Source organism: Notechis scutatus, chromosome 6 (assembly GCF_049901735.1).
Source record: "Notechis scutatus isolate UNSWTSFEM ecotype Mainland chromosome 6, rNotScu1.2, whole genome shotgun sequence".
Taxonomy (NCBI): Eukaryota; Metazoa; Chordata; class Lepidosauria; order Squamata; family Elapidae; genus Notechis; species Notechis scutatus.
The window spans coordinates 74,385,764-74,410,430 of NC_142014.1; the positions used below are offsets into that span (position 1 = coordinate 74,385,764).

At 41.6% G+C, this 24,667-nt stretch overlaps 3 protein-coding genes across 9 annotated transcripts in view; 1 reads left to right on the forward strand and 2 right to left on the reverse strand.

The window, feature by feature from the left end:
- The window catches only part of DNAI7 (dynein axonemal intermediate chain 7), a 41,065-nt gene extending 32,676 nt beyond the window's left edge, over positions 1 to 8,389 (reverse strand). Inside the window, exons 1-3 of the mRNA XM_087968818.1 lie at positions 8,322 to 8,389; positions 3,457 to 3,538; positions 2,256 to 2,347 (exon numbers count right to left, since the gene is read on the reverse strand). Of these exons, the coding sequence (XP_087824944.1) occupies positions 2,256 to 2,347; positions 3,457 to 3,538; positions 8,322 to 8,324 (177 nt within the window). The 5' untranslated portion in view covers positions 8,325 to 8,389. The remainder of the gene's footprint in view (positions 1 to 2,255; positions 2,348 to 3,456; positions 3,539 to 8,321) is intronic.
- Positions 8,390 to 10,065: 1,676 nt separating this feature from the next.
- Positions 10,066 to 13,113, forward strand: ETFRF1 (electron transfer flavoprotein regulatory factor 1). Of its 4 annotated transcripts, none has more exons than XM_026678255.2 (3): positions 10,066 to 10,174; positions 11,467 to 11,563; positions 12,806 to 13,113. In XM_026678255.2, exons 2-3 carry the CDS (start codon positions 11,519 to 11,521, stop codon positions 13,013 to 13,015), a joined length of 255 nt encoding a protein of 84 aa, XP_026534040.1. In that variant the 5' UTR covers positions 10,066 to 10,174; positions 11,467 to 11,518; the 3' UTR covers positions 13,016 to 13,113. The 4 variants fall into 4 exon arrangements, with proteins under 4 accessions (XP_026534040.1, XP_087824948.1, XP_087824947.1 ...); XM_087968822.1 differs by having other exon boundaries at positions 10,076 to 10,159; positions 11,453 to 11,563; XM_087968821.1 differs by lacking the exon at positions 10,066 to 10,174 and adding an exon at positions 10,322 to 10,372 and having other exon boundaries at positions 11,453 to 11,563.
- A 5,350-nt stretch (positions 13,114 to 18,463) lies between these two features.
- KRAS (KRas proto-oncogene, GTPase) overlaps positions 18,464 to 24,667 on the reverse strand; it is a 40,062-nt gene continuing 33,858 nt past the window's right edge. Inside the window, exons 5-7 of one of the 4 annotated variants that reach the window (XM_087968826.1) lie at positions 20,817 to 20,920; positions 19,827 to 19,839; positions 18,464 to 19,038 (exon numbers count right to left, since the gene is read on the reverse strand). In XM_087968826.1, coding sequence (XP_087824952.1) covers positions 18,922 to 19,038; positions 19,827 to 19,839; positions 20,817 to 20,920 — 234 coding nt within the window. In that variant the 3' untranslated portion in view covers positions 18,464 to 18,921. Of the gene's footprint in view, positions 19,039 to 19,826; positions 19,840 to 20,796; positions 20,921 to 24,667 lie in introns of all 4 variants that reach the window. The other 3 variants (XM_087968825.1, XM_026678254.2, XM_087968823.1) reach the window with 3 other exon arrangements.

Genomic DNA, 24,667 nt, shown 5'->3' on the forward strand with positions numbered 1-24,667 from the left:
GGATTGTGCAGAGATGGATAGACTCACAATGAAATTAAATGATAAAGAAGACTCAGAATATTATTCAATTTGGAACATTTGGTATCAATGGGTAGACAGTAAAACATGAAAAATATAGATTAAAAGAGGAAATAAAATTGGCATATTGGTATATAGGTAGGACCAAATTGAAACTGTTGAAATCAAGAAATTGCCAGAAAATGGAGATCTATGTAAATATTCATATTTAATTTATAATATATATGTAATTATACTTTTATTGTATACTGAAAAATATATAACATCTTTTTATGACTATGGAATAGAGAGCACAGTACATAGATTATAATTATGTAGATTTATTTCTGATTTTTCTCTTTTTAGATATATATACGTACTTAGTGTTAATATGGCATTTTTTCTCTTCTGGACCAATGACCCATATACATGAATCACTTTTTACCAATAATATCAAGGCACTGTGAACTAGTATTACCAATACTATGAATAACTGTCAAGTATTAATTGTATGTATTGTATTTATTGTACTGTCAAAAATGATGCTGAAAGATATTGACATATCTTCTATTATAGAAATTTTTGTAATTTTTTAAATATTTTGAATTTTTGTAAACTTTTTAATATTTTGAACTTCAATAAAGTATTTTTAAAATTAAAAAAAAAAAAAAGGAGAGAAGCAACTTAGAACTAAGGAGAAAGTTCCAAACAGTGGAAACAATTAAGTAGTAGAACAGCTTGCCTTCAGAAGTTATGGATGCTTCATCACTGGAGGTTTTAAAGAAGAGATTGGACTACCATTTATTTGAAATAGTGTAAGATTTCCTGCCTGAGCAGGGGGTTGGACTAGAAGACCTCCAAGGTCCCTTCCAACTCTGTTATTTTGTTACCCATGAAAGGTACATTGGCTAACAACTGGCTTTGAGGTTCATTTCAAGATATTGGTTGTTAACTCTTTGTGATTCAGATCCAGGTTTGATTAATAAGACATAGTAAAAAAAAATTCCCCACATTAATCAATTTCTAGCACAATTGGACTCCTGATTTCCACTTCGAAATTATCTCTTAAGCTATTCGGTAAACTACACTTTGATTAAAATGGGTGATTTCAAGACCAGCCAGGATCTTGAAACCATATTTTGATCTCACACTTGTCCTAACAAGCTATACTTCTCTTCCAGTGGTGGGATTCAATTTTTTTTACTACCGGTTCTGTGGGCGTGGGCTTGGTGGGCGTGGCGTGGCTTGGTGGGCGTGATGCGGCTTGGTGGGCGTGCTGTGGCTTGGTGGACGTGGTGTGGCGTGGCTTGGTGGGAATGGCATGGCTTGGTGGGCGTGGCAAGGGACGGATACTGTAAAATCTCCATTCCCTCCCCACTCCTGGAGAAAGGTTACTGCAAAATCCCCATTCCCTCCCCACCCCACTAACCTGCTTTCCAGCTCCGTTCTCCTGTGCAGGGCAACAACAGAAGACCCAGCCAATCAGTTGGGACTCAACGGGAGGCAGAGAATAGATGGGGTTGGCGGGGTCAGTCAGAGGTGGGATTTGCCGGTTCTCGGAACTACTCAAAATTTCCGCTACCGGTTCTAGAGAACCGGCTGAATACCCACCTCTGCTTCTCTTCATTTGGGGGTTACATAACTCCCCAACTGCTTCTGCAGGGAGGCTCAGTACGGTAAGGTCAGTGTTACAATCCAAATCCCAATTCTTGTAAAAAAAAAAAAGGGGTGTGTGTATGGGGGAAATTGGGGGGTATCATGATAAGATCCACTGTCTTTCAGGTGGCAAACTCTGCCATGAAGTGATGAAGTCACAAAAGCTGAAGGAGGTTAGAAAAAGATGTTAGATGCTTCTCCTCTGGAGTTTTCTAAACTGGCACGATGTCCGTTCTGTTTGGTTCTTCGTGTTTTTAACTGGATTTGGACTAGGACTTTGGAATGCATTTTCTTGTTTTATTGACCATAAGCCGCCTGAGGGTGGTACATTAATGCCTGCCCTAGATTTGGGGGGAGGGGATGGGGGGGGTTAATTTTCCCAAGGGGCCAGATGAGACTGTTGTGGAGGGCTTGCAAACGTGGGTGGCCATGCAAATAAAGTAAATGGTTAAAAGAAAAGAAAAAAGAAAAACAGCTTCAAAATAAAAGCAATCCAGATGAGCCAGACAGCCAAAGGGCCGGATGTAGCCCAGGGGCCGAAAAAATACCCAGGTTTCCCCTAGATAATAATAATATCCACAGCAAGGTCTGAGGGAGCTCACTTTGGCTTCAAGGCGCTCCGTCTTCTCTCTTTCAATACGCTCCCTTTCAGCCTTCACAGCTTGTTCCTGCTCAGCACGTAAGCGGGCTTGCTCTGAGGAACAAAACGAAAGACACGATGAACCAGGTTCTATTTTATTTTATTATTTTTATTATTTCTATCCTATTCTATTTTTTAGATTATTTTATGTTTTTTTCTTCCTATTATTCTATTGTATATTCTATTCTATTTTTTTGTTATTTTATTTTTCCCTATTATTCTCTTCTCTTCTATATTTTATTCTATTTTTTGTTTATTTTATTTTATGTTATTTTATTTTTTCCTATTGTTTTATTCTATTCTTTTTTATTTATTTTATGTTATTTTTTTCTTCCTATTATTCTATTCTATTCTATTTTTTATTTATTTTATTTTATTTTTTCCTATTTTTATTCTATTCTTTTTATTTATTTTATTTTATTTTTTTTCTTCCTATTATTCTATTCTATTCTTTTTTATTTATTTTATTTTATTTTTTCCTATTATTCTATTCTATTCTATATTCTATTCTATTCTATTCTATTTTATATATTCTATTCTACTCTTATTTAATTTGTTGTTTTATTTTCTTTTTCCTATTATTCTATTCTATTCTTTATTTTATTCTGTTATTTTTTTTCTTCCTATTCTTCTATTTTATTCTATTCTTTATTTTATTTTATGTTATTTTATTTTTCCTATTATTCTATTCTATTCTATATTCTATTCTATATTCTATTCTATTCTAATCATCCTGATTTCCTTGAACACAAATCCAGGTCGTCTTTGACTTACGAGCCCAAAATTTCCATCGCTAAGAAAGACAGTGGTTTATGTGAGCTTTGCCTCATTTTATGGCCTTTCTCGCCACAGTTGTTAAGTGAATCGCAGCGGTAGTTGAGTTAGCAACACGGTTGTTAAATGGATCAGGCTCCCCCATCAACTTTGCTCGTCAGTAAGTCACACAAGGGAGTCAAACGACCCCTTGGACGCTGCAATGGTCATAGGTATGAATCAGTTGCCAAGACTCTGGATTTTGAACAGGTGACTGTGAAGATGTTGCAATGGTCATAAGTGTGAAAAAAGTCACTTTTTTCAGTGACGTTGTAATCTCAAATGGTCACTAAACAAACTGTTGTAAGTCAAGGACCACCTGTAACACAGAGGGTAGAAAATCCACCTACCTTCCTCAAATAGTCGCCGTTCTTCTTCTTCTCTTAGCATCCTCATCCGTTCAGCTTTACTAATCTTCTTAGTACCCGCAGACTGAACCCAGAAAAAACAACAGAAAGGAAATTTAAATTTAAAGACACTTCTAAAAAGGACAGAGCAGAAAGGGGACTTCGAATATTTCTTACTTATATTGGTAAAAATATATATCCACTTTTCAAAACAGGACATTGATGAGACAAAAATTTGTTTTGAAACTGTGGAATGGAGGATGAACTGATCTTTATTTTCCTACTAGCTCTCTACCTGTGTTTCGCTACGAAACTGTGTGGTCGGGCTTAGTTTTTGGGGAGGAAAATAAGGGGAAAAATTCTGCCTCTGCCTACCAGCATCCATCCTTATTCATCTGGCTAGCATCCTGCCAGTGTGTGAGAAAGTTGATGGCAGTTTGGAAACTGAAACAGTATTTGCTGTGTGAGCAAGAAGGAGACAGCAAGGAACCTGGACGTGGCTTAGCTCAACTGTTCTGTACTAAAGCTGGTTGCTGCTGTGAAACTAAATCTGAAACTGAAACTCCTCTGCTTGTGTTTTGCATTTGGAACAGATTTTTTTTTCAGGTGGGGAGGGGGAGTAGAACTCCTTAGCATCAGAGCATGTTAATTAAATATGAAATACTAATGCTCTGATCATTTCAAAAAATCCTTTCTTAGTGAGCACCTAGAAGCCAAGAGGAACATATGTGCAAAATTTCAAGTTTGTAGGCTTCACGTTTCTGGAGATTTTGTGATGATGCATGAGTGGTATTTCGCTTTTATGTAAGATTGGTACGATGTTGACATTGAAATGAGCAACTGAGAGATTACAGGGTGAATAAATCTACTCCCATCACATGAACACATCAGAGCTGCCATTTTAATTACCCACAATGCCCCACCATGTGGCAATGCCATGGAGCAGCTGGGGAACTAAAATGGTGGAAATTGAATGCTAAGACTTTGTGAATCACTGATGCACAAGATCCTCCAAAGAGATCCATCGTTCAAATCCAGCATGGAGACATCCCTGCTCTTCTCTTGGACAGATTATTTGTCCCAGGGCAGGACACTTTCTGCCCTGGGCAATCTAGAACAGCAGTAGGCAATCCCATCTTCTCCAGATGTTCTGGAATTCAGCTCAAGCAACCTCAGACAGGTTGGTCAATGGCAAGAAATTGCCAGAGTTATCATCCAGCTTTAAGTATCGGAAGATAAACAGGAAACTCTTGATTTAACAAACCAATATTGGTGTGGAGAAGGGAACCTGTGAAAGCCAAATGGACCTGCAATCTGAATTTATATAACACACATAATATTTATGATTCTCTACATAATGTATATTAAATGTACGCAGCCTACACCACATTTGCATGAATTAAATGAAATGTTTAATTGAGCGATTTATGAAAATGCTATCAATTTATACAAACTACACAAACATTATCTGGACTGATGAAGGAGTCAGAATTAAGATGTTGTCCACTACATTGAAATCTGTTCAACAAGGTCCATGAAATCCACATTTGATTGTCTTACTTATGAAGACTGTTGCCTCACCAAAGAATGGTGAACGGTGAATAGCTCCGTGCATTTATCTATGTGTTGGGCATCATGCCAAGGAAGGTCACAATGTACTTTTGTCCAATCTTCCTCTTCCTAGCTGGAGGAGGCCACTGGGTGGTAACCAAAGGTAGGCAAGAGAACTTCTCCAAATGTTCCCCAACCCCATGTGTGAACCTGCAACTTCCCAAATCTTGAAGGACATCATGACAATGCTTTCTTGGGTCTATTGAGAGAACAGCAAAACATTGCCCTAAATATTCCCACCAGTATAATTATAGTGTGGGCACCCAATGGCCTTCTAGATGATGTTGGGCTCAGGTCCTATGATCCTCAGATAATGCATGCTTACTGGGGCTACTGGGAGTTGGGTCTTGAACCATCTGCTAGCTACAGGTTCTTCAAAGGTGCTTTTTCAAGAGGCAGCTGGACTTCTGTGTTTTTCTTTGAAGGCATGTCGCTTCTCATCCAAGAAGCTTCTTCAGCTCTGATTGCACCTGTGTTTAACATTCCCCACCATCCAGTCAGAATGGAAGAAGCTTCCTGGATAAGAAGTGACATGTCTTCAAAGAAAAATAAGAAAGCCCAGTTGCTTCTTGAAAAAGCACCTTTGACGAACCTGTAGCTAGTAGATGATTCAACCACCTTTGGGACAACCATGACCTGGATGACTGAGAATCTTCATTGGACATATAGGTTCTTGACTACCCTACTAGAGTTCCTCAAAAGTGTATTTTGGCCTTCCCCACAGAATTAATCATATGGTCAAGAGGAAAGAAGCAAAATTTGGTGAGGAAAAGACATATTAACCCTCAGACTACAGGGGTTGGGAAGATACTGGCAAGGCACAATGGCCACCAGTGGGAATGTTGTGGCCTCTCAGCTGATTCCAGCAGCCAAATCAGAGGAGCAGGAGGAAGCGTGACAGTCAGCATCAGCGTCAAGGCAACCTGAGAGCTCCAAGGGGAAGAGGGAATGGAGCTGGTAGATAGAGAGAGAGAAAGACAGAAGCGGAGCCTGGGCCATCCATCAGCCCTCAGATGGGGAGTCAACAGCTCCCAGGTCTGGAGGTGGCTGGTGAGGAAAAGGATGAACAACTGGGTCCAGTGCCTGACGCGCAGATGCGCAGAAGTCAGAAGAGAGGAGAGCAGTGGAATTCTATGGGCCAGTCCTCGGGACAGAAGAACCACTGCTGCTAGTGAAGCCCTACTCTAGCTCTGGGGATAAAAGGCAGGGGGAGGAGATGAGTAGGTGTGTCAGACAACTATTCACCTCCCTGCCAGACAGACTTGTTAGCCTGCCGTGTGAGAGAGACTTTTTGGCACGCCTAATAAATAATCATTGATTCAACTACAGAGGGTTTGTCTTGTTTGGGAGCTATTCTTCCTCTGAAGTAAAAATCAAATCAATAGCATCTGAAGCAATACATAAATCAGATGCGATCACAGAGGTGTGCCAATTCCACAACCCTTGTGGGTACAGAAGGTGAAAATATAACCATAGAAATATTAAGGTGCTCCAGGTGTTGAACCACTATAACTTCCAACATTGCACCATTGGCTATGCTGGCTAAGGCGACTGAGAACCGTCGTTCAGCGGTATCTGGTGCTGGCAGGGGGTGTTAACAAGTTTAAGTTAGTTTGAGGAGGACACAAGAAGCTGTGAACTTCTTAATCATTCCTGCACTTACCTTAAATCCCATGTATATTTAAAAAAAAATAACTATAATGCTGGCTGGGGAATTCTGGGAGCTGAAGTTCACACATTTTAAATTTGCTAAGGTCAGGAAACACCGCCCTCAGTGGATTGAAACGCACTGCATGAACAAACCTGCTTTTAAACCAAAGTGGACCATCATTTGAAGTTACAATCTAGTATCAACGTTAAATATACGAGCTATTTGGTACGTATGAATGCCTCTAAGATTAATTTAGCTGTCTACCTACATACCTTTTTCTTTTTGGGACCCTAAATGCAGAGAGGAGAAAAAAAAAGAATTGAGAAAATCAGAAAAACACAATAAAATTGTCAAGACAGGGCAGGGTGGTGGAAGTAGTTTGAATTCCATCTCAGCCTAAATATCTGTGTTTTCACAAACACAGGTGGGTCTCCCATGCTTAACAACAAACTGAACCCACAGAATGGAACACTGAAAATCTCAAACTTTTTCTAATGCTTCCCAAAATGGCCTGTCTTGGATTGCAGCTGGTCCTCATTTAACAACCAGTAACTGTTCGAAATTACACAGCTTTACATGACTTGGTTCTGGAGCTCCAACCATCATACTCTCTCCTACAGTCATTTGACTGTGATTTTCAGCGGGTTTTTTGCCCGATTCTGGCATTTACTTCTAGTTTTTGGCAAAAACAAAAAAACACCAATTGAATAAAATGTGTTCATTTAATGACTGCCAAAAAAAACCAAAAACAGTCGAGGGACTGTTTGAGATTCATTACAGGCTGGGAATGAAAACAATTCCCAGCGCTGCAATAAAAAGACTTGTTTTTAAAATAAGTGTGTGCGTAATTACGGTCTAGGAAGCCTTGGTCAGAACAGCCTAGCAACAGAAATTCAGGTCCCAATTATGGCTATAAACCGAGGACTCTTTGTGTTATGAAGGCAGAACTCATTTGCAAAGAAAAAGAGCCCAGGTGGATTTTCCACAGGTGAAATGAACGTGGAAGAACAAGGGCCAGGGCATCCCTTTTATGCTTAGAAAAGCATAAAAAGGACTTGTGGAAATTTGTGCGAGCTTCATCACTGGAAGCTTTCAAGAAGAGACTGGACTGCCATCTGTCCAAAATGGTGAAGGGTCTGCTTGGATGGGAGGTTGGACTAGATGACCTACAAGGTCCCTTCCAACTGTTAATCTGTATCTGTATCACCTGTGGAATATCCACCTGCTCAGTAAAGTCACAGCAGGTTTAACAGGACCAAAGCATAAAGCTTTATTGAGGTTTGACCCAAAGGTGTCATTCTCACCTTCATTTTAGCATCTTCAAGTGGAAATAAAACATTTTTTAGGAAAAAAGGAGAAAAAAAAGAAAAAAAGGATATTTTTTTATCAAAAGACATGAAGGTTATAGCCTCAATGGGGACAGAGGTGCCAGATTCCCCCAACTGCAGTGAGTGGCTGCGTTCACACAACCCATTGACCCACTCGCGTGTTTCATCCTCTTTGCGAAGCGTTCGCAAACGAGATGCGGGAGTTGTGATTTGCATATGCATATCGATATGCAAATAAGGGCCCCCTCAGGTTGGGGGGGGGAAAGGGCGTCACTCACCATTTTTCAGCAGCACCCCCAACAACCAGGCTGAAAAGTTGTTGACGACCCCTCCCCTCCGTTTCTACGGCAACCAGTCCCCGCCCCTCCACGCGGCGCAACGAGAGTCCCCGCCCCTTGACGCTCCTGACAAGGGGGAATGAATTCACTCAAGAGGTTAGGAAGCTTTGTTTGTAAAACCATTTCCGGTTCCCAAGTGAACATTGCGGAGGTAGGAACGCCTCTAGCTACCCCACACATCTAATATACAGAAAGAAGATTGCGTGGCGCTTCGGGAGGAAAAGCAGTAAGGATCGGTTGGGGTTTTTTTGGACACTCCGTGCAATGATGGAAGTTTTGCCAATGCGGACGTTGAATCGAATTCGGAAGTGTTACAGGGGTGACAGCTTTCATTTTGTTCTTCCTCTATGATTCCCATCCAGGAATTATTAATGAATTAATTACCATCGTTGGTATATAAGCCTAAGGTAAGTCTGCGCAGGCGCATTAAGATTTTGCTGGCAGAAAATTTGCTAGGGCGCCTCTCTGTAAAGATTTCGGTTGTTTGAAATTACTGTTTCGTCCGAATTTCGCAGACACTCTGAGGGTGCTTGCAATGCGTTCGTTGCATTCTTCAATTTTTAATTAGATCCTAATTTGATTAAGGCCAACCAACCTTAATTGTGATTAAAAAAGATTCTGCAGAACTTTTTAGCTGGAATGGTACAAACGTAGAAGTGGGGGGAAACAGGAAAATTATCCTTGCTTCTCTCGCTAAGTCTAGCTAACTCTTACTTGACAGCTTTAAGACTTGTGGACTTCAACTCCCAGAATTCCTCCTCCAGTCATGTTAGCTCAGGAATTCTGGGAGTTGAAGTCCACAAGTCTTAAACTTGCCAAGTTTGAAGATAAGTGTTAAAGACCAGGAGAAAAGTTGTTGCGTTTTGTGTGTGTGCAGAAGAGATGGGGAAAGTGTGGCTTTCCTAGAGAAATTGGCTTTCTCACGCGCGTTGGGATCCGAGAGAAAAATACAATGACGAATGTATTTTTTTTGTTTCATATTTTCATTCATATTGCAGAGGGATTGCGATTGTCACTTGAAGAAACGAGAACCACAACTTTGCAAAGTAGACCAAATGGTCCTTTTCCTAGGACAGACTCGGATGGAGGAATTTAAGGCCAAATGCAGACATGCAATACATTTAACCAATATGCTCAATCTATACCAGGGGACTTCAACTCTCAGAATTCCTCAGCCAGCTTTGCCAACAACTAATTCCCAGAACACTGTCAAACTATTCACTAAGACTGTATTACTATTACTCTTGTCATCCTTCCTATTACTTATCTCCTCCCACTTATGACTATAACCATGTTGCTTGTATCTCTACGATTTATATTGTTTTATTTAGTTTCCTAGTATGATTTTGATTGCTTATTTAGTATCCTATGCCTATCACTAAGTATTGTATGTTATGATTCTTGATGAATGTATTTTTATGTACACTGCACCTTGTGTGTCCAATCACACTTGGCCAATAAAGAATTCTATTCTACTCTATTCTATATTCTATTCTATTCTATTCTATTCTATTCTATTCTATTCTATTCTATTCTATTCTATTCTATTCTACAGTATATTCTATTTATTCATTCAATTATACTAAACGGGACTCTTTCTGAGAGCAGAGTCATTCCTCTTCACTTTCCTATCTCTATCTGCCCCTGCTTGCGAATTTTAGGCAATGCCATTCAGGACATTTGAAGAGTCATCTGGCTCCGCCCCTCGAACTCTTGCGCAGGCGCAGTAGCCACCTGACGCCCCAGGATCTTCAGCAACAGCTGGTCAGGTTGGAGTTCTCCGGACTGTGCAGGTAGTGAATTTTAACTCAAATTTAGTGAAATTGCGAATTACATTCTCACCGGATTTGGGAGCCTCCCAAGACTCCGGGGAGTCGTCTTATTGGCGGGCAGCTTGCAGCTTGCAGCTGTAGCCTTCACAGCCCTGTTGATAGATTGGGAGTAGCCACCTGACGCCCCAGGATCTTGCAACAGCTGGTCAGGTTGGCTCGCTGTGCTGGCTGTGAATTTAAGTAAATCTCGTGAATTAAAGCCCTACGGAAAAGTAAGACTCCGGGGATTCAGTGGTGGATGTAGCTGCAGCCTTCACAGCCAGACAGATAGATTGGAGCACTCCTTTTTCCTTGCGAACTGAATAATGTTAGCCCTAGGTTAGGTTGGGGAATGTTGGAGAATAGGGTCAAATTTTTTTTAACACCCCAAGGTGGGGAGCTTCTGTGGTTGTAGAGGGACTCCAAGCTGGGTTTGACTGCTCTCAGTTCAGCCTCTTCACCTCTCGTGCACCCTGGTTAGGGCAGGTCGTAACAAACAACTTTTTCCTGTAACATTTTAGGACTTTTCAGACAATTATTTTTATTCCTTGGTTGCTTTTCTCTGCAAATTCCTGCACTCTTGCCTAAGAGGATCCTTCTTATGTGTGGATCTTGACTCCAGTCTTTTATTTCCATCACTGGAGGTTTCCAAGGAGAAACTGGACAGCCATTTGTCCAGATTAGCAATAGCACTTAGTCTTATATATTGCTTTGCAGTGCTTCACAGTCCCCTCTAAGTGGTTTATAGAGTCAGCCTGTTGCCCCCAACAATCTGGGTCCTCATTTTACCCACCTCAGAAGGATGGAAGGCTGAGTCAATCTTGAGCCTGGTGAGATTCTCTTAACAACTGAGGTAAGAAAGGTCGTAAAATGGGACCAAATTTACTGAACACCTATCCTGCTTAGTGATGGAAATTTGGGGCTTAAGGGTTGGTCTTAAGTCGAGGACTATCTGTAATAAAAAAAAGCTGTTCAGATTTCATCATGCACCTCATTTTAGAATAAAATAGAATTCTTTATTGGGCAGGTGTGATTGGAGACACAAGGAATTTGTCTTTGGTGCATATGCTCTCAATATACATAAAGGAAAAATAAAATACCTTCATCAAGAATCATAAGATACAACACTTAGTGATAGTCATAGGTTATTAATAAGCAATCAAATCATACTAGGAAACAAATAAAACAATATAAATTGTAAAGATACAAGCAACACGGTTATATCCATTAGTGGGAAGAGATAAGTTAACTGATTTAAACTGATTGTTCTTCAGGTAAATATGCCAGTCCTCATGAATAAAACGGATATATGTCTCAACTGACAACATGGCCAACCCTCTCAAATACGAAGTACTGAATCTGTATAAAAACGTAAGTTCTGAGGAATAATTCCGGCTTCTCCCAGTGTGGGACCTCCGAAAATGTTGGACTTCTATTCCCCAGCCAGGTGGAGTTTATGTCCAGCCATTTGAAGGACACCTGGCTAGGACAGGCAGACTAAACTGGACCTAAATAAGAATTTCTATGAATTGTTGAATGTGTAAAGTTAACTGTGAGAGGGATCTCGGAGTCCTAGCGGACAACTATTTAAATATGAGCCAGCCGTGCGCTGCAGCTGCCAAAAAAACCAACACAGTTCCAGGCTGCATAAACAGAGGGAGAGAATCAAGATCACGGGAAGTGTTAATACCACTTTATAAGGCCTTGGTTTAAGGCCACACTTGGAATCCTGCATTCAGTTTTGGTCGCCACGATGTAAAAAAGATGTTGAGACTAGAAAGAGTGCAGAGAAGAGCAACGAACATGATGAGGGGACTGGAGACTAAAACGTATCAAGAACGGTTGCTGGAATTGGGTAGGTCTACCGTAGTTTAATGAAAGGAAAAACTAGGGGAGACATGATAGCAGTCTTCCAATATCTCAGGGGCTGCCCCATAGAAGAGGGAGTCAAGCTATTCTCCAAAGTGCCTGAGGGCAGGATAAGAAGCAATGGGTGGAAACCAGGTGTGGGATGCAAATATTTTTACTACCGGTTCTGTGGGCGTGGCTAGGTGGGTGTGGCCATGTGACTGGGTGGACATGGCTTTTTTTTCAGCACCCCCTCCCCTGCTCCATTTTTTTGGGGGGGGGGGTCTCCTGGGCCTCGGGGAAGCCTTTTGGGCGAAGCAGTAGGACAGCGAGGGGGATCCCAGCACAGCTGATCATCGAAACAGCTGATCTTTGGGAGGAAAAAGAGAAAGAAATATCGGTTAAGCCGAACCGGTAGCTGTTTTTTTACCACCGGTTCAGCCGAATAGTAACATTTTTTTACCACCGGTTTGATCGAACCGGGCCGAACCTGTAGAATACCACCGCTGGTGGAAACTAATCAAGGAAAGAACCAACCTCGAACTATGCAGGAACCTGACAGTGAGAACAATTAACCAGTGGAATGACTTGTAAATGCTCCAACGCTGGAAGTTTTTAAGAAGAGATTGTATAACCATTTGTCTGAAATGGTATAGGGATTCCTGCCTAAGCAGGGGGTTGGACTAGAAGACCTCCAAGATCCCTATTCTGTTCTGTTCTATTTCTATTCTAATTCTATTCTCAATGTTTTCTTGTGTTTTGAAGCTTTTGTATCTGGGAAAGGAATACCCCAAAGGGGCTGACTATTTTCGAACCCGACTCAAGAAAGCCTTCCTGAAAAACAAGGAAGTGAAGGATCCAGAAGAAATTAAAAAACTGATTGCCAGAGGCCAATTTGTCATCAAAGAACTTGAAGCCTTGTACTTCCTCCGAAAATACAGAGCTCTGAAACAACGATACTACGAGGACAGTTGAACTCCAAGCAATTGTGCAGTCTGAAAGGTGTGTGTATCCCAGGGGTTAAATGGTGGACGATCGGCCTGCAATGGTAATAATAAAATCTGTTGAATGATTGTGTTTGTTCCTTCGTTCTGCAGAAATCAGGGGTTGAGAGCAAAGACAGAGAGGAATCTGCTACCATCAGGATGGGTGATGGCTATTAATTGAGATAGATTTGAAAGTATTAAAAATTAGATAGATTTAAAGTTAGATTCCCAGCATCATAGCTCATCTTCCATGCCAGCTGTTGGGTGTAATTGGATGAGGGCCATCATTGTCTGATGTGAACTTGTAAGCTTTCTGCTTGGTCTATAAAATGCTACAGTCATAGCTCAATCCAGCCTTGGGGTTTTGGTTTTAATATTGTTTTTAATTAGAATTCTTCAGGAACTAGTCAGTGATATTCTCCAATTTGTGTCATCCAACCACGGAGTTGGTAGAAGGGTCTATAAAGATTTATTAAAGTCTGAATCTGACCCATCACCAAAATAACTCAGGACTCTCTCAGCTGCTAACAATTAACACACACATCCCCAAATTAAGCCAATGTCATCTACCCACTTCACTTCTTTTGTGAAGCTGTAAGTTAATTAAACCTGCTGGGTTAACATAATATTACCTTATTATGTAACAGTAACCCTGTTTTCTTTTCACTTTCTCTTTTTATTTTCTACACCTTTTCTTTGGTTAACAAAATGCTTCCTCTACATCAAGAGTTATTCAAACACTTGGCAACTTTTTAAGATGTGTGGACTTCAACTCCCAGAATTTGGGGAGGTGGGTGGGAAGGGAATCAGAAATCAATTTTCCCAAAATCAGTGCGGGAGGGGAGATTTTAATGTAGCGTTTCTCAACTTCTGTTAACTGTTTTTAACTTCTGTTTTTAAGATGTGTGGACTTCAACTCCCAGGGTTTCCCAGACAGTTAGAATCTTAAAAAGTTGCCAAACTTGAAAAACCCTGGGCTACATAAAGGAACATTTGTTGTTGTTGCGGTCCCTTTTTCAATTCCATCCTCACCTTTTGCAGTTTTTTTGTCATGCGCTAGGAAGTCCAGGGTCTTCTGTGCAGACTCCACCCTGAGTCACATGACCAGGAAATAGAATTTGGATACAGGTGTCAATAATTTCATCAGCCAAGCTGCCCATAGAGATCATCACCATCTTTTAACAGTGGAATCTGGGCTGCAGCTGAGTGTTTAATGGCCGGATGCCCTTTCTGTCACCAGATAGCAGATATATTCTCATTGTGCTCAGAGAGAAAAATATCTGCCTTTGCCTAGGATTGAACTCACAGCCTCCTGATTGTGAAGTGAGAGCTCCATCTCTAGGCCACCATACCACTCCAGCTGCCCATAGGGGGAAATTTTATCTTCTGACCCTATCCAGCCTAATTTAGATCTTGAACTTTCTTTTGATGGCTCATCCGTCGTGCCAAAATTTATGGTCTGTATCTAATCAGAAACCATATTTTTTTTTCAGTTTCATGCAAAAAGTACCCAAGAGGGTTGCAAGTCATCCATAAACCTATATTGTTTTCTCTCTGATCAAAATTTAGACATCTCAGCAACTTCTGAGATGTCGCTTCTGAGGACAGAGAAATGGAGAATGATGCACAAACTCGTTTCCTTTTTATTAAGTACGACAGCAGTATTATTGTTGATGTGTAGTTTTCACAGCACGTGCAGCTAGTAAAACTTTTGCAAAGGTGGGTGGGGATTGTTCTTCAAACACCAGTGCAAATGTAAAACACAAATGAATCTGCCAAAGTTTGTTACTTGGCTTGCATTTCATCGTGCTGGTTTTGGAGATGCAACTGTTCCACTCCCGGTTCGGTGATCGCATGCGTGTGCACACCTAATGCACACGCACCTAACATGTGTCCCCACACCAGCTGAGGCCTGCTGAGAGGATAAAGAGAAAAGCGCCTGGCTGGGTGAGAGGGCCGATCCTTCGCTTTTCTCCTCTTCAGTTGAAGAGATAAAGAGAAAAGCGCCTGGCCGGGTGAGAGGTCCAATCCTTCAGCTTTTCTCTTCTTTCTCCTCTTCAGTTGATGGTTGGAGGCTTTTTTCCCCTCCTCAGCTGATCTTCGGAGGCTTTTTTTTTTTTACTACCGGTTCGTCAAACCGATAGCAAATTTTGCTACCGGTTTGATTTAACCAGGCCAAACCGGTAGCATTCCACCACTGTGGAGATGCTATTTTGCAAACTCGCCCAGGGTTTTCCGTCATATTTTCACACACTGAGAAAGAATGCCTGGTGGTGATCTTAACGCCATTTCAAAACTGCGTGCAACAATGGAGTTAAAACTAAGCACCAGGTTAAAGTACAAACTGCATTCAGATCCTGAGTTTCTTGCTAATGCAAACCTGACGCATAGATTTGATGCTCCATTGAGAATAAGGGGTGAAATAGAAAGGGTTCAGAATCTGTTTAATTCAGGGATACTTTAAGTGAGGGGGTGTTAAATTTCCTGCATTAAACATAAGAGTCCTTTTTGGGGGGTTGGGGTGTAAAAAAATAAAGCATAAGGCATTCATATCAGCTACCTGGAAAACAAAGAAATTTGTATTTTTGTTACAGTGACTTTACATGCATTTAACCGATTAAAGGTTGCCTGCACTTCCAATATTTTAAGAAACAGCAGCTTAAATGCATCGAGACACCGTAATTCCCAGAATTCATCTCTCTGGTTGCATCAAGATCAGCAAGATGTTGCATGAACTGGAACAATGTGTCACCAGACTAATAAGAATTCAGCACCTGAACACAATCAGATCTGTGGAAATCCTATTTTTACCTGTTTGTGCATCTTTGCAGGGCTGACTAATCAAAACATCATATTGAACAAGCTCGGCCTGTTGTTTTCCCAGGGCTTGGGGAAACATAAATCACATTTCTCTTTCTCCTGGTGCCCTATGCCCTTCCATGGGGCAGTCTTGGTGGAAGAAGAGGCACTTTTCCAATTTCCTGTATTTTAGAACATTGGAAAGAGTTGTGGATGGAATAGCATCCGAGTCATATGGATGGGAGTTTTCACAGTATATATGATCTTAGGGGTCAGGTACAGTTAGGCCTTGAGTTGTGACTGGTTGTGGGGTCCTTGGTGCTCCCTGAACTTGGTTTTCTTGCAGACGTTTCATTACCGACCTAGGTAACATCGTCAGTGTTACAAAGGAGTCGGGATATAAGTGGGGATATCTGTTTAGATATAAGTGGCTTGCCTTGCTAGTGTTGGTGGGAGAAAGAGGAACGTTGTTCCCAAGAAGAAAACAACACCCACCAACACTGACAGGAAAAATCACTTGTATATAAACAGAGCAAATCCCACTTCCTTCTAGCACTGATGATGTTACCTAGTTGGGTAATGAAACGTTGCCAAGAAAGCCACTGATCTCAGCACCAAGGACCCCTCATTTCAACCCTGAGCTACAAACACTGTATGATTTAGCAAGCATTCAAAGTTCTGACAACCGGCTCCTACCCTGCAGTCACATGATCACATTTTGGGCATTTAGGAACCAGCCTGCATCTCTGGCCACTTGCTGTGTCCAGCAGTGACCCTGATTTTATATATATATATTTGGGCCTTTTATATATAAATAGTATATACTGTGTGTGTGTGTATGTATATCTATCTATATACACACACACACACACAATATATATATCCACTGTGAGGAAAAATATATCGAGTGGGACCTCGTCGAAATGTTGCCAAGATGCTCTCAATCTTACACGGGAAAAGACCCGAACACACCAAGACTTGCATACCTGTACCCGTGAAAATGTACGAATATATATATATATATATATATATATATATATATATGTGTGTGTTATATGGTTGTGTGTTGTGTGTGTTTTCTTAAGTTTTCGCGGGTACTTACATGTATGGTATTCAGCTTTGTTCGGGTATTTTCCCACGTCATTATAGTTGTGCTTTTAAAGTTGTACCCGAACAAAGCTGAATACCATATATATATACAGATGAACTCAATACAGAAGCCTGATGTTGGCAGATGAGATTCTGCCGAAACGTTGCTACAACTTTAAAAGCACAACTATAATGACGTGGGAAAATACCCGAACAAAGCTGAATACCATACATGTAAGTACCTGCGAAAACTTGAAAACACACACACACACACACACACACACACAGAGTTTATATATAAAAGGCCCGGATTTATATATAAAAGGCCCGAATTATGTAATTTGTATTGGGCACAGATGTATAATGATACATAGTGCATTATATCATTGTGACTTCTACCCAATGCCTATGGAGGCAGTTCAGTTTGGGATTTGAGGTGCGTTAATTCTTGCTTTTGATTTACACACCTCTTTTATACTTATCTTTGGTAAGAAACTGTTTCTGTTTGTAGAAAGACTATTGAATCCTTGGTGCTCTCTGAGCTTGGTTGTTTACTTGCAGACATTTTGTTACCAGACTAGGCAACATCATCAGTGTTAGAAGGGAGTGGGGTTCACTCTCTGTTTACACACTGTATAAGTTAGAGGTTTATATTAAGTAGATTATTCTGTCAATGTTGGAGGAAGTAAGCCTAATCAGGGAACTATTAAGGTGAAAACACTCCCTACCAACAAGGCAAGCTACTGCATATAAAATGAGAGTAAAGTCCACTCCCTTCTAGTACTGATGATGTAACCTAGATGGGGTCATTAAATGTCTGCAAGTAAACAACCAGGCTCAGAGAGAAGCCAGGACTCCACAGTTCGACTCTGAGCTACAAATATTCTCTTCTTTTGGAAAAATCTTGTCACATTTCAGGAACATAATTTCAGGAGATGTAGGGGAAAGGGGCGCCAAATGGGACTGAGGTAATCTAAACTTTAGTGGAACATTATAGTCCAGTGGTGGCTAGCCTTTCTGGGCTCCCGTGCTGAAAATTGCACTTGCACGCCAGCACCCAGAAGGCAATGCACATGCCCCCATGCCCCCTGCGCATGTGCGTGATCCCTCCATGCCACCCCCTTACCTGCACTTCGCATGCGTGCGCCTCCCAGCTAATTTTCGAGCCATTTTCGGCCACCCAGAGGCTCAAGGGAAGCCTCTGCAGCCTTCGGAGGCCAAAAAATGGGCCCGTTTCGTCACTTCCAATATTTCCGGAAATACAGGAAGTGACAAAACGGGCCTGTTTTTCGGCCTCCAAAGGCTTCCCTCAAGCCTCTGGGAGGCCGAAAAAGGCCCGAAAATCAGCTGGGAGGCGTATGCATGTACAGTGAGGTAAGTTTGCCCGGGGCTCGCATGCCCACACAAATGGGTCTACATGCCACTTTCGCCATCATGGTTATAGTCTATCTGGAATGGTAAATATGCTGTGCTGGATGAGATAAAATCCCTCAGCTCCTCCTTCTCTGCCCTGGAGCAAGGAACATCATGCATAAAACCGAGCCCCAGAGAAAGAAAACAATATTTATTTGCTACCACAGTCGATGTTCCAGCCTCCATTTAGCTCTAAGGCTGGCCCTCGAAAGTGCAGAAAAGTCTCAAACTTCTGAGGGGAAAGCGAAACAAAACGAAAACAAGCTAGAAGACAATTGGAAGTTTCTGCGTGTGCCCAGAGACTCCGAAGAACTTTTAGGAGGATGTGTCGGTTTGTGTTTCACAAGCGTTGGAGAAGTTGAAGAACCAGCTTTCCGGGATGTTCAGTACTTATTTTTCCACTGTGAGGAAAATAAGCCGTGGAAAACTATATACTTGGCAGGTTCAGGAAAACAACACGATGGAAGAAAAAGTGATGTTAAAAATGTTTTTTTCCTAATAATTTAGTATGAACGGTAGAAAAAAAAAACACGTGTTGGGTTTCCCGAAGAACCCTTGAAGGAAAAAAGGATTTGACAGTATTTTGAATTTGTTTTACATGATTATACATTTCGTCTTGGACTTCTTTTTCTTCTTTTTGCCATTTTTGCTCATCTTCTCTTTGTGCTTCCGGATCTCTCGAACTAATGTGTAAAAAGCATCATCGACACCCTGCAGAGAGAAGAGGAAAAAAATTTTTGGGTAGATTTGGTCGAGCTTTGGGTAGATTAGCATGTTGTGTGAATTCAGCCCATAAGCTAATTTATGATTCAATGTCTTGTAAAAAAAAACACCAGTAAGCCAGTTAAGGGTGCCGTGTAAACCCAACAATTATGTACAGCAGCAACAAGAAGCAAGGATGAAATGTAGTTGATTAGCATGCATTTCTTAGCTATTTTACTTTCCAAAAGGGAGGAAAAACAGTACTATATATTTCTGTAAGAGAGAGAGAGAAAACCTAGGAGCAAAGGACACCATCATTCAATGAATAAGCCACTGCTAAATAGTTCCAAATTTTATTCAATCAGATAATATCCAGCAGTGAGAATTTTATATTCACAAACATGGGAAAAGGCACATTGAATCCCACAACGGAAGAAGTAATGGAATTAGCAATAATAGAAAAATCGTCTATTTTAATTAAAGAAAGGAATTTATCTAGCTTTGGTTCTATTTGGAAACCACTTCTGGACTTTCTGCTCGAAACTAGAAAAATAAAGTGAAACTTTTGACTTTAGATTTGGATGACATTTTATGGTGCTTTTGTAATAGAAACGGCTTATATATAAAAAGAGAGGTCACAGAGTTAAACTTTTTCATCACTGTTGTAAATGCAAACAATCGCTGTATGAGGCAGTCACTAAATGAGGACTACCTGCACACGCTTGTTGGTAAAACAGATGGTATATATTGGGGGCAGTCTTTCAGAAATCAGGACTCAGCTGCTCAAAGCAACCAACCAGAACCCAGCACAAGCAACAAACCCATCAGGAATCACCACTGCAAAAATCCTTTATTAGAGAGAGAAAAGACAATTATCTACATTGATTGGTGATTGGAAACTCTGCATGGACTTTTGGCATTAAAAAAACAACACCTTTTGATTTATGGTTTTGATTATTATAGATTATACAGTAGAGAGAAGAGTAGTCCGGATGTAACACTGGATGGAAGACTGCTATCAAGTCATCCCTAGTCCTTCCTCTTGTTAGACTACATCAGGGGTTGGCAACCTTAAACACTCAAAGAGCCACAAAGGTCCTAACCAGAAGCTCCCCAGTTCAATTCTGGAGCCGACCAGAAGTCTGGTTCCCCCATCATAGAGTCTTCTAGTGCGCTGTGCTCAAACCCCGCACCCCCGGCCAACCAGAAGCTCCTCTCAAAATTGTGGCATCGACTGGCGACAGGAAGCCGCAGCTGATGGATGAAAGAGCCACATGCGGCTCCAGAGCTGCAGGTTGCCGACTCCTGGACTAGATTTATCCAATTCCTGCAACTCTTCTTCATGTGTTTTAGCCTCTAACCTCCTAATCACCTTTGTCACTCTTCTCTGTTTCTGAGTCTCCATTATCTTTTTGCCTGTTTGTGTTTTTTTGGACATTTTGGGAGGGGCAGTTGATCCACCATCGTACACAATTTAGTTCCTTCAAATGTGTTGGGACTACAATCTCTAACATCCCTAGAGCTTCTTTTGCAATAGGCCATGAGAGACCAGCCTCTCAGGGCACAATCAGAGGGAATCAAAAGTTCCACACTGCAAAACTTCGAAAAGAGTTCAATCAAGCTGCTAGTTTACAATCGTTTTGAAATTAAAAGAGGAATCATCAGAGAAAAGTTGGGAGTTAAGATTTGATTCATATGGGTTGATCACATTTTTTTCTCCTCTCGAATGCTTAAGGTATTCTCCCCCCAAACAAAAATGAAACTTACCCTGTTTACATTAAAAGGCATTTTTAATTTTCATGCACCTGGGAGTCTTTTCTTCGATGTTGACTTTTGTCAATCGGTGCTGCTGAATCTCTCGCACCAAGGTATAGAAAGCATCTTCCACTCTCTGTTGTTGCAAGACAACTCCTTTAGAGTCGGTTTTCATTTAAGCAGGCGATAAAAGCAGGCTCTCGGAGCCAAGAGGAAATGGAAATGGGCTGTTGGGCTTAGGAGAAAGAAGGGCTGAAGAGACGGTCTCCAGCCTTTCCTGGTATAAATCTTGGGCTACCATCCTGCATTCATCATGGTTGACGGCAAAATGTTCAAACCTTCCATACATTGCAATCCTTTGTCTATGGAGATTCTCAGTCATCCAGGTCATGGTTGTCCCAAAGGTGCTTTTTTCAGGAAGCACCTGGACTTTCTTGTTTTTCTTTGAAGACGTTTCGCTTCTCATCCAAGAAGCTTCTTCAGCTCTGACTGGATGGTGGGGAATGGAAGGATTGATGCGTCTTGCAGACAAGCTGGTCATTTGCATTCATTTTAGAGTCGCTGAGGCCATCTGGAGGTTTATCTGTGTCATCAGATAACCTTAATGACTCTCAAAAAGGAATGCAAATGACCAGCTGTCTGCAAGGAGTATCAATCCTTCCGTTTCCCCACCATCCAGTCAGAGCCGAAGAAGCTTCTTGGATGAGAAGCGAAATGTCTTCAAAGAAAAACAAGAAAGTCCAGTTGCCTCTTGAAAAAAAGCACCTTTGGAATTGCAATCCTTCAGGTAGGCTGGGTCCACAATATATTTAGAGGACATCAGGTTCTGCAGGTTCTAATCCCAAAAGTGCTTTTTCAATAGGCAACTGGGCTTTATTTTTCCTTGAAGACGTTTCGCTTCTCATCCTGCTGTAAACAGAGATAGGTGGTATCATATTCCTTCCCCTCTGTTGGGAGGGCAATTTTACAATTTTAATGTAAATGGCCTCTTTGACCCCTCTTTCAAACCAGCGGTCCTCTCCGTCCAGAATGTGGACTTTGCTGTCTTCAAAAGAGTGGTCTTTGCCTTTTAAATGCAGATGGACTGCTGAATCTTGTCCTGATGGGTTTGTTCTCCTATGTTGTGACATGCATTTGTGAAGTGGCTGTTTTGTTTCTCCAATGTGCATCTCTCACTGCATTGTCCTGCATACACACACACTTCAAACTCAAGAATACACAAGGCAGAAGCCTGTCCACCCTGAGGACAAAACACTCCAGACACAACCTGAGCAATGTGATATATGCAGTACTATGCAGTGAGACATTCAGTCAGAATGAAAGAAGCTTCACAGACGAGAAGAGAAAAGTCTTCAAGGAAAAACAAAGGAAGTCCAGTTGCCTTTTGAAAAAGCAACCATGGTCCCAGATGACTGAGAATCTCCATAAACTACAGGTTTTGGCTTAGTCTCTCATGTTAAGCCATAGTGTGATTAATTTTGTGAGAGTTTGGAGTGGACTTAGCCAGTATGGTGTATGGTTTCAGCACATTGTGGCTCTTTCAAAGATGAATGAAGTGGATCCAACCAGATTTAATTCATTTGATTATATCCAGTGTCCAAAACCAGTAACAATTTAGGAGCTAAATCAAGTGGGTCTTGAACCCTTCGGGAGCCATTTCAGCATCAAATCTCTGGTCCATGTTGAATATTTGGAGGAAGTGCTATTCAATCTGGCTCAGTTTCACCTGAACATTTAGGGCTGCAGAATATTCTTTCTTCCTCATAGCTTTAACCCTCATAGTGAAAACTTTCATATAAACTTATTTCTCCTCTTGATTTCATCTGAAAAACATCTCAGGACAAGGGTGTCAAACTAAAGGCCCGCGGGCCCAATCTGGCCTGCAATGTGGTCAGATCCGGCCCAAAGGGCCGTCCTGGAAAATGTAAGGGGCTGGCCCGCGTCGCTTCGGTCCAGTCTAACAGTATCACTTCAGCCCGGTCAACCCAATGTGAAAAGGAAACATGCTAGCAGTTTGGGGAGTGACGTGAAGCTGGCCACGCCCACCCGCCTGGCCATGCCCAGTGAGTCATGTCAAACCGGCTACACCTACCCAGTCGGTCTTGCCCATCCAGCCCCCCAAGGTCAACCACAGCCCTGATGCAGCCCTCAAATGAAATTGAGTTTGACCCCTCCTGCCTCAGAAGATCTGTGAGCTAAGCTCCTGTAGATGTCCCATCACCAAGCTCTAAACCAGGGGTGTCCAACCTTGGCAACTTTAAGACTTGTGGACTTCAACTCCCAGAATTCCTCAGCCAGCTTTGCTGGCTGAGGAATTCTGGGAGTTGAAGTCCACAAGTCTTAAAGTTGCCAAGGTTGGACACCCCTGCTCTAAACGTTTTCCATCAATATTGTCCTGGTCAAGTCACCTTGATTGGTCACAACACCTTGTGCATTCCGGATCATAACGCCCTTTTTAAGCCTCCCATAAAAAAATGGGAGACGTAGTCAATTCTGTTGTCCATGTGGCCCCCCTCAATTTAGAGAAGCTGGACCAGAGGTGGTATCCCGCAGGTTCTGACCAGTTCTGGAGAACTGGTAGCAGAAATTTTGAGCAGTTCAGAGAACCGGCAAATCCCACCTCTGACTGGCCCCGCCAACCCCATCTCTTCTCTGCCTCCTGAGTCCCAGCTGATCGGCTGGGTCTTCTTTGGTTGCCCTGCACAGGAGAACGGAGCTGGAAAGCAGGTTAGTGGAGTGGGGAGGGAATGGGGATTTTGCAATAACATTCCCCCAGGAGTGGGGAAGGAGTGGGGATTTTATAGTATCCTTCCCCTGCCAAGCCACACCACGGCCACCAAGCCATGCCCACAGAACTGGTAGTAAAACATTTTTTTGAATACCACAACTGATGGAGACCAAGTCAAGCAATCCTTGGAGAACTGCCCATTGGGGCAAAATCCTTCACCACCAAGAGGAGAAAAAAGAAGATATGAAGAAAGGCCTTTTAAAGAGCAGCCCATTACAGAAGACCCCCGTTTTGGATGTACATCAACCAGAATCCCGTTTTTGTCAACTTGAGCTTCTGCTCAAATCTCATAAACGACAAAACATTTCTGCCTTCACTTGCTGATGTGTGATTCTATCTTTCTTCTAGTGGTACTGCTAAAATTGGAAAGGCCTGGAGAGCCAGCCACGAAACACAACTGTCCAGAGAGCATGATCGAAAGTGCCGAGAACACATTTTTTTGAGATCGAGAATTCTCCAAATCTTGGGATGTCTCCTGAAGATAGAAATGGCAAATCACTTCCGCGCTGTTGTTAATGACGCTTTGTGATCTAGGGGATCACCAAGAATCCAGTTTAACCTGAGATTGCTTTACAATTCGAATATTTTTTTTTAAAAAAAATGTCTTGTTCTTGTATATGTTGAATTGGATGTTTGTAATGATTTTTTTTTACGGTTTTAATTTTTAAAAATGGTTTGCATTTCCTGAATTGTAAGCCATCCATAGTCTTGGACTTAGGGCAGCCCTAGAAACAGAGCAAATAAATGAAAGAGAATAAAACTGAGTTTGCTTAACTTGGTTAAAGAATTAATCCTTTTTCTAAGTTGGCATGATAAGTCTCATCTATGCATGGTGTGGTGGCCTAGAGGTGGAGCTCTCATCTCACAATCAGAGGCTGTGAGTTCGATCCTAGGTAGAGGCAGATATTTCTCTCTGTGGGCACGTTGAGAAAACATCTGCTGGACAAAACTCCACATTGGCAACAGGAAGGGCATCCGGCCAGTAAATATTCAGCTCCATTCAGTTGCCCAGACTCCACCCCTCAAGGGATTATGGGGCCATTAAAAGATGATGATGATGATGATAGTCTTATCTATCAATTAGCCTAATGGTCT

Excerpts from the sequence above, each read along its gene's own strand:
- ETFRF1 (XM_026678255.2), top strand. The coding sequence starts at position 11,519 with ATGGCCAACCCTCTCAAATACGAAGTACTGAATCTGTATAAAAAC. Across the intron at positions 11,564-12,805 it reads TACTGAATCTGTATAAAAAC|CTTTTGTATCTGGGAAAGGA; the intron begins GTAAGTTCTGAG and ends TGTGTTTTGAAG.